At 32.1% G+C, this 9,963-nt stretch overlaps 2 protein-coding genes across 2 annotated transcripts; both read right to left on the minus strand.

Moving 5' to 3' along the window:
* LOC130807275 (uncharacterized) lies at positions 1-1,372 on the minus strand. Its single transcript, XM_057672430.1, has 2 exons — positions 1,057-1,372; positions 1-968 (listed from the first exon to the last, which is right to left on the minus strand). Exons 1-2 carry the CDS (start codon positions 1,057-1,059, stop codon positions 12-14), a joined length of 960 nt encoding a protein of 319 aa, XP_057528413.1. The 5' UTR covers positions 1,060-1,372; the 3' UTR covers positions 1-11.
* Positions 1,373-1,524: 152 nt separating this feature from the next.
* On the minus strand, positions 1,525-2,007 carry LOC130807276 (calcium-binding protein PBP1-like). Its single transcript, XM_057672431.1, has one exon. It carries the CDS (start codon positions 2,005-2,007, stop codon positions 1,663-1,665), a length of 345 nt encoding a protein of 114 aa, XP_057528414.1. The 3' UTR covers positions 1,525-1,662.
* Positions 2,008-9,963: the final 7,956 nt, after the last annotated feature.

Consider the following 9,963-nt stretch of genomic DNA (forward strand, 5'->3'; position numbering starts at 1 on the left):
TCAAAATCACATCACACTTGGAATGATAGTCCATCGCGTGCCATTCGCATGTGGAACACATTTTTTAAGCTCAGCAAGGAACCACCGCCATGAATCATTATTTTCACCTTCAACCACCCCATGCTAATGGATACATTTGCTCGTTCGGATCCCTTAAACTGCCTATTGGAATCCATATTCCTCTGACATGTATGTGTACTATCATCACCTTCTTCAAAAACTTCATCACTTCCTTCACGTACCTCATCTTCACCTCCATTAACTTCATCAATAGCCTCATTTAACTTTGCATCAGGACTAGGAAAAGTCTCAAACCAATCATTATGAAAGTTCAGCTCATCTTTAGAAAGCCCACTTTCAATGGGGATAAATCTACAAGTATTTTCTAGTGTAGAGGTTGAAGGCAGATCTGAGTTAATACTTTGCACAGCAACTAGATTTTCAGATTCAATTAAAGCATCTGAAATGGATGATGAGTTAGGCTTCTTAGTTAATTTGTGGGGACCACGGGTCTTACTTTGACTACATGTCTTAATAGTGGGCTTATGTGGCTTCCTAGGTGTCAATTTTTTCCTTGAAACCAATAAACTATTGTCTCCATCCAAGTTGCCAGTTGCTTTCCCTAGTAATTTAGTGAGGTTGTCATCATCCATATCATTCAATACATATACATCTATTGCCTTAGACTCAATAACAGCCTTAGCCATTTCACCTACAGAGACATCATCATTGATTTTCCTCAACCCATCCTCAAAAGCCATAGAAGTAGAATGCAAATAGTATAGGGTAAAGGGAGATTTGTAACCCACATCTTGTTCAACAATCCCTTTGAGTTCAAACCAAGAAATTTTGTCTGGGTCTACACTAATTGTTTTACACATACCACCCACATACTCTACTCCAACCTTATTTTTCTTGAACACCCCATCATACCACCATTTTAAAGTAACTTCATCAAATAAACTACCCTATTAATAACAATTAAATTAAAAAAAAAAATCAGAATCATATAGAGTTCGATTAAAAAAATTGCAGAAATTTAAAGCTTTCACTTACCATCAAATACCTTGGAGATGAGAGTAATCAAGTTTTCCTTCGCGAAATTGTGCTGTACTGGGTCGAAATTTCAGAAAATGGAGATGATACTTGAATGGGTTTATACAAGAGTGAGAATTCTAATGTTTTACGGGAGAGATGAATACTTGAAGGTATTAATGTGAGTAGTTGCAAGTTTTTATTTTAAATTTTAAAAAAAAGGAAAAATAATAAATTTACCTACTAAAACCGGTTGTAGGTAAAGTAACAAGAGCACATGTTAAGTGAGTTAATAATTGGGATTATTCATGCTTAATTAATAGTTGGGATTATTGTAGGAAAATCGTAAATAGATTGAATTATTCTAGGTAAATTTTTCTAATAATTTTTATTTTTTTTTGCATAATAGACTTTTGCATGTAGCTCTATAATCATAACTGGTCAACAATTAAAAAAAACAATCTCAGAAGCCAAAAGATGAACCATAAAATAGCAAAATTATTTGAATTATATCAATAACCATTCCCAAAGAATCATGATCAATTACAGTATAAGGGGGAAAGAAGAAATTTTTAAAAAAACAAAAATTCCATTTGATTCAAGATGAAGCAAATCATCAAAATTATATCAGAAAAAGGATTGAAGATCATGATGAAGCAAATCATGAGCTTCTTCCATCAATTCAGGACTTAATCTAAACATCAAAACACAAAATTCCATCTGATTTAAAGCACCATCACCATCAAAATCACCTTCATTCAACATACTTCTTAAATGATCATCAGTAAGATCTTGTAATCCAAGCAAAGCAGCGCTCTTCTTTAAGCTATCAAAAGTAATAACCCCTTTATCATTATCAACTAATAATTGAAACCCTTTACATAATTCTCCAATTAAAGCATCCCCACCTAATTTTTCCGCCATTAATGGTAAATGATCTTCGAAATTTTGTGGGTAATTAAGGGATGCCATTGTTGAGTGATGAAGAAACAAGGAAGATCTTTGAGATTGATTGTTTTTAGGGATTAATGAAGATGGATTGAAGGAAGCAAGGTTGAGGAGAAATAAATAGAGGGGAGGAAATGTGAAAAAAGAAAGGGGGGAGTTGCGAAGAAAGAGACAGAGAGGGTGTGACTGTATTCCACTTTCTAGTTTTACGTGTATACTTTGATAAATGTCAATAGAAAGAATAAATTGTAAACTGTGTAGATGATATTTTTTTTTTCTTTTTAAATGTCTTATTTGTTTTTTTAAGTATTATTCATTACATATTTTTAATTTGTAATTTATTTTTAATTATAATTTAAAATATAGTTAAATGAAATCTTGTTTGATTCATCTCGCCATAAGGTGTAATAATATTTATTTTTTATAATTTTTAATTATACACAAATAGTGATATTAAAGATTAAATTAGTGCATTAACAAAAGTGCAAAAACAAATATGATGTTTGATATTGATAATCTTTTCAATTTACTTGCAACTTTTCATTTTTTATGCAATTCAATGCACTAATTTAATCCTTAATATTTCTAATTACGTATAATAAAAAATTATAAAAATTTAATATTGATAATATTTACAATGAGACGAATCAAACAATTTTAAATTTGAATATGTTTAAAACTATAGATAAAAACTAATCACAAATTAAAAATAATGAATAAATAATAATATTTTTTTAATATTGTAACTAATTTCCAATGACAGGAATTATAACGACTATTCTTAATGAAGTGGGCCAAAGTTTGGGTAAACCGGCTTTGCTATTTCATTCGAATTTCTTGGGGCCAACTTGTCCTTTTAGGAAACTTCACGTACTTTCTTAGAAGTCCACCAATTTTTTCCTTTTTTAAGTTTACAATACAATTACACGAAGTTTTTTTTATTAAGAGAGAGATAGATGTGGGTAAGACTAGTTTGTAAGGGACCCACTTAAGATATGACATAATATGAAACTATAATTTTTGGAATACGATTTGAAATAAAATGGTTTGTCGCAAGTAGAGGTGCCAATGGGGCAGTCGACCCAACGGATTAAAATGATATTATTATATACATAAGTGGATCGACCCAGTGGGTCATAAAGTATAATAAAAAATTATTCTATTAACTTTTTAAAAACAGGTCAAATTGAGTCGGATTTAAATGGGTTTTGACCCGCCCTGGTTCAATTAATATTTGACATGACCCGCCCCGACCCATTTAAATTTTGACTTGACTCGCCCCGTTGAACACCTCTAGTCACAAGGCATGATAGGCACCACTTATAAATGGGCCAATAGAAGACAATTTCTTTGGTTGGATCTCATTTTTTTGGAAAACCAAACACGACACAACACTATTCACAACATGATTGGCACGAGGCACTATTCACGATACAGTTTGACACTAGGCACAGTCCACAATAAGATTTGGCTGTTAACGAACCAATTTGATATTTAATAACCGTAAAACAAAATGTATGTCGAATATAATTGTTACCATATAAATAGTAGTGCGAATCGTCATATTATAATGCCTAATAAGGGTAATTGTTCATTAGTTTTATTAGAATAAAATCTATAATAATAATAATAATAATAATAATAATAATAATAATAATATAAAAGCTTAATGATGAAAAAGGAAACCCCAAAGTCATATCATTAAGCTAAGTTAAATTAAAGAGAGAAAGCATTGAAGATGAACGATTGAGTATGTAACGGGTAATTTATTTGTGGCAGCCATGAACAAACCTTGCAGCTTCATTTTCCCTCATCAATGGCTAAACCTATCATCTTCCCCATCTCCCCCTATAAATACTCATCTCATGGCAAGCCTATAATCATCACATACCATTCTAAACCTATCTGGAAGCTTACTACATTCTTTTTTTTTTTTTTTTTTTTTCCGTCCGATCTCGTTTCTTATACAATGTGAGTTGTTATGTCTTTACCCTTCTCTATTATAAACTCCAAAGTTTGTTCGTTTAAAGTTTTCGATCAACGTTTTCGGACTTGACGTTTTCTTTTGCAGTATTGTTTGTTTGTTAAACACTTCATTATCATCTTGCCAAACATTATTAATTTTCTTATTTAACCGGGTAAGAGTATTTGAAAGGAAAAAAAAACGTTGAAGCATGTACAGGGCTTCAATGGTGGCGAGGTCCAATACAGAAGTTATGATATTAAGTTATTAACCTGATATTCTTTAAAACAAAAATGATCATGAATATGTGGACTTTGTGGAGTATAGCTGTTATCCACTGTTTTTGTTATTTTATTCTTTTTTTTTATTTTCTTTCTTTTCGGATCATTTTATCAAGAAATACATATAATTCTTTTTACTAATCAATATTTAAGAGTGTTATTTTATTGTGATTATATAAATTTATTTGTGAATATAAATTTTAATTATAAAACAGCGTTTTTGCCTCGGACTGTGTAGGGTAGGTCAATCCTTAGTGTGTTCTTATTACCTCCCTAAGGTGTCTGGTGGATCGGCCTTTTGGGAGGAGTCCATGAAAAGGGATGTGTTATTTTTTTTTTTGTGACATTATATAAGTGTATATGAGTATATTTTTTTTTCTTTCTTAAATATAAAAGTATTTTACAATTTTATGCATTTTCAATATTATCTTAAAGTCAAACGTTTTTGTTTTCAATGTATAAATTGTTTGACACGTTAGAGTAAACGTTTTAAGCTTGAAGTTTTGACGCCTTACACTCTTCCAGTGTGGCGAACACCTTGTATTTACTTTCCGTTACTAAATAATATTATTTACGTCTTTTTATAAATAATATTTTTATTAGGGGTGTTACAAAATTACTTAGAGTTCTTTGTCTCTCTCAATACTAGAATTTTGTTACCTCATTTATGTGCTCCTTGATGTGTATTTATAGTCTATCACTGTGCATGTAAAAACATTCCTTCTGTTATATCATCAATCCCCAAAATTTCTTTGCATACCACTGTTGTTGTCCTCGACGTGTCAAGTCCTCCTTTATTTTGGTTGATTTTCCTTTATTTTATATGGCGCTCTTTGTTTCTTCTGTTAACACGTATCCCACTAACTTGTAATAATCTTCAACGAGGGACAAACATCTTCCAATCGCATGTGATCTTCCCATGCACTAATACTCCTACGTCCTAATGCACGTTCAATGCTTCTTCAATCCTCCCAAATAAATGCTGTCAGATCTCCCTCTAATATTATTAATATATCCCAAATTAACGTTAATTTGATCCTCCCAAATAATTTTCTGCCAGAATTACTTGTGACTAATATTTTACATATACAAATATTTTTTATACAAAGAGTATTGTGGCTTTCCAGATTAAAATTAGGGGTATTTCATATAGAAGACAATGATTACAAGACTTTAGAAATATAAGCGAAACTCTCTGATGAATTGAAAATTTAGTGATTAGATTTGATATTCGTTTTGAATTTTAAGATAATCCAAAACTATAATTCGGATTAGGTAATTGGTTTGAAAATTTAAATATCAAATACATATTCGGATATGAATGTTTTGAGATTCGGATATTCGAATATCCAAAAAATTGGTTATGCACATGTTATAAGTAGATTTAGATATCCGATGTTAACAATAAAAAATTATTTAAAAAATCATTTTGAGTATATTCAAATGTCAAAAATCAGATATTTTAGATATCGAATTTGAATTTTGCAACGTATCCTCATTGACATCGAATATCGAGTATTTCGGTTTACAGATCAAATTGGATGATCAATTTCAGATATTTTTGGATAAAAAACCCTTTTTTTGGTTTATATTTAGAGAAAATTATATAAAACTACCTTTTCTATACCTTTCTTTGCAAAAAACTACCTTTTGTAAATTTTTTTGCAAAAAACTACCTTATTTAAATTATTCTTTGCAAAAGACTACCTGTTAACGTTTTCTTACTCTTTGACCGTTGAAACTGACGTTGACCATCACGTGCAAGTCACGTGATTTATTATCCCTTTCCTTCTTCTTTCATTTCAGCCATTTCACTCGAAACTTTCTAAGTAAACGCTGCCTCTTCTTCTTCTTTGCGATTTCGAAAACCCTAATTCGTGCGCTCTTCCATTTTCCTTCATTTTGATAACCTAAAATCATTGTTATTCATTTCTTTCTCCTTGATTTCGAGTCAGTAAATCAGTAAAACAACCCAATTTTTTGCAATTACTTTGGAATGTCTTCTTCTTCTTGTAGCGAAAATTCGAAAACTGAAAAATGTGGGTGTGGAGTTCCCTTTGCAAGGAGGGTTTTGTTGGACCAAGGAAAATCCAGGAAGAAGGTTCAAGACTTGCGTATTTTATGATCCTGATACAAATTGGAGGGGATGCAAAAAGTTTAAGTGGGTTGATCAACCTGAAATGACTTTTTGGCAAAGAGAAGTCACTAACAAACTTGTGGAGGAGAAGCGACAATTGGCAATCGAAATCAAGGTTTTGACATCAAGGATTTGCTGCTTGGAACATGAAAAGGAACAAGCATTCTCAGAAATTAAAATGATTAAGAAGAAATGGATGAATGAGAGGGAGCATTACAATCAGATTAAAAGCTTTGTATTAGGGTTTTTGTTTTATTTTCTGTTGGTTTTTGTTGTATTAATCAAGGGTAGTAATTGGAGTTTAGGCCTAGTTAAGCTTAATTGTAACATTGATTTGGATATTGTGTGATGATGATGATGAATGAATGAATGAACTGGAGTTTTCTGTAATTGGAGTTTTCTGTTGGTGCTGTGTATGTTTGCTCTGTATGCATTGATGTATTGATTTCCTGCATACTCAATATTGATTTGGATATTGTAACAATGTGTTGCTGTGTATGAGCTGGTATCTTGTTTTGGTATGGATTTGCAGGTATTGTATCATGATGAACAAACACATAGTACATTGATGCACATTATTGATGCACATACAGCAATTGATGCACATTATTGATGCACATTATTGATTAACACTTGAACTGATTTGCTGCACTAAAACATTGAACATTGAACAACATGCACAACACATATACTAATTTGCTGCACGTATCAGTTCATTGAACATGGCTCATTTGCACATTTCAGTACATTGCACATTATATCAGTTCATGCCATATCAGAAACCACAATTAACACTTGAAATGATTTGCTGCACTAAAACACTGATCAACACATGTACAAATGATTTCAGTATCAACACTAAAACAAATGATCAATACATGTACAATTAACACCATTAACACTAAAACAGAAACTGATTGTATAACTTGCTGCACATTACTGATCAGTTCAAAAACTGATTTCCTGCATACTCAACTTCAATTAATGAATTGATTCAAACAGCAGTACATGATCATTTCAATTACTGTTTTAGTTACATCTAGTTCAAGATAGTACATTCTTGAGTTCATTTGCTACATTAATACATTTCTTACATTAAATCGACAAATTACATTCAACATATACTTATGAAGTTCTATACTTGACTTTGTTCATCCATTACATATGTAGTACTTGCATCTGTTGCACTTATCATTAGTTGTTCACTACTGGAGCAAGGCATGTCACTTGGTGTGGACAGTTGAGTACAAGAAGATCCCATTTTAGGCCTTCCACCCTTTGACCTCATCTTTGTTGGTTGTGGTTTTGTTGGATTCTTGCATCCCTTTTTGTAGTGACCTAACTCACCACAATTACCACATCTCCGTTGCTTGTATTCTCGAACAGCAGTTGCAGGCTTCTTACCTCCTTTACCTTCATCAGTTTCCTTTTTCCTTTTCCTTATTTTAGGCCTTCCAGGCATCTTTCGAAATGGTGGAGGAAGAGGTTGGGCTAATGTAGTTGTCGGCCACATTTCGCGTCCAGGCATACCATAAAACTTAGGAGCATACGTCTTGGCATACGTTTCTACACGATACGCCTCATGGACAAATTCACTTGCATCCAATTTTCTAATAAGAATACAAGCCATGGCATGTTTGCAAGGGATCCCAATAAGATTCCAACTTCCACAAAGGCATGTCTTATTGGTCAAGTTTACCACGTAACTTTTTTCATCATCATCCACCTCAAATTCAAACACATCTACTGGGATTACCCTCAAACCATATATTTCTTTTGAATTTTTTTCAATCATTTTGGTTATAGCTGGCATCAACACACCTTTAAATTTACCCAACCCCTCTCGTTTGGCTGCACTCCTTTGCATCACATATCTCCTAATCCACTCCATAAGAGAAATAATGGGCTTCCCCCTAGCTTCTACTAACACGTTGTTGAATGACTCACAAATATTATTTAACAACATTCCAGACTTACTCCTACTACAAAAGGCATGCCTAGACCAATGTTTAGCAGGAATAGCAGATAGATATGCATGTGCCTCAACAGAAATATTCTTTATTGCAATCATTTCCTTATCAAAATGAAACTGTACACGAAGATTTTACACATATTAGTACAACATTACAGTCAATATTTAATTCCACAAATGATTCCATACCTTGTTGTAAGCTCTTACTGCTCTCCAAAAGTGTTGTTTGTATAACTCTCCAGGAAACTTGATCTTGAAGTTAGCCCAAATATGCCTACAACAGAACCTAATTTCAGCTTCAGGAACTACTGAATTCAAAGCTTCAATCAAACCCTGCAATGCCCATGAAGGTATAACATTATTAATAGGTTTTCAACTTTAGTCACATATGAAACTAGATATGTGTTAACAATTAATTACGTTCATACCTTTTGCCTATCGCTCATGAAGGTAAAATCTTCACATCCAACTCGTGCACAACTACTCGATGGACTAACCGACATCAGGTCCATTTGCCCACCAACAGCATCTACATTTGCTGTTTCCAACTCATCCACAACCTCATGTGCCACATCAGATGTTTCAAGCTCCACCTCATCTACCCTAACATTACCGAAATCAGTTGCCAACTCGGAATCCATCTTTTTCGCAGTAGTTGCTTTTTTCCAGATTTTGAATTTCTTCATGTTATTGATTTATCTAATTTTAAGAACCCTAATAAATTATTCACACACAACAACAATCAATTTACAAGTTAAACGATGAATAACAAGAAATTCAAACACAGCAGACCCGCAGACAAAAGGAAGCAGATTTGAAGAAGGAATTCAATTTTAAAGATAACAAAAAACAATGAAGAAAAAAACCGTAATTGAGTAGTACTACATACCTCTAAATGTTAGAAGCTTCACCAACAAGATGTCGCTCAGATGATGAAGAATCGAAATCGCAAAGAAGAAGAAGAGGCAGCGTTTACTTAGAAATTTCGAGTGAAATGGCTGAAATGAAAGAAGAAGGAAAGGGATAATAAATCACGTGACTTGCACGTGATGGTCAACGTCAGTTTCAACGGTCAAAGAGTAAGAAAACGTTAACAGGTAGTCTTTTGCATAGAATAATTTAAATAAGGTAGTTTTTTGCAAAAAAATTTACAAAAGGTAGTTTTTTGCAAAGAAGGGTATAGAAAAGGTAGTTTTATATAATTTTCTCTTATATTTATATGAGTTAAAGACTAAACAAAAGCTTTTAAAAAACTGAATTTAGTGTTGCTCATAGAAATTATTATTTTCTTGGAACTTTGTAATTTCTATGTTATGAGATTCATATTTTGTTGATTATTAAAATCCCTACACTTCAAAGAAATTTTATTACTACCAAATATTAACTATTTTTAGCGATGTTCATATAAATTATATACTTAAAATAATTTTGATTATTGAGTTTTGTTGAAAAGGCCAGTTTAGAACTTGGAACTAACATGCACTAAATAAATGCACTCTCTAATGAAATTTTGCCTCACTTTTATTTTTAATGGGTCCAATTAAATTTGCCATATTTTAGTTTTGGTTATTATCTGAGTTATATTTTTTTAATTCTCATTTACATATTTAATTTTTTTATTGCATAT

Source organism: Amaranthus tricolor, chromosome 3, assembly GCF_026212465.1.
Source record: "Amaranthus tricolor cultivar Red isolate AtriRed21 chromosome 3, ASM2621246v1, whole genome shotgun sequence".
NCBI classification, from domain to species: domain Eukaryota; kingdom Viridiplantae; phylum Streptophyta; class Magnoliopsida; order Caryophyllales; family Amaranthaceae; genus Amaranthus; species Amaranthus tricolor.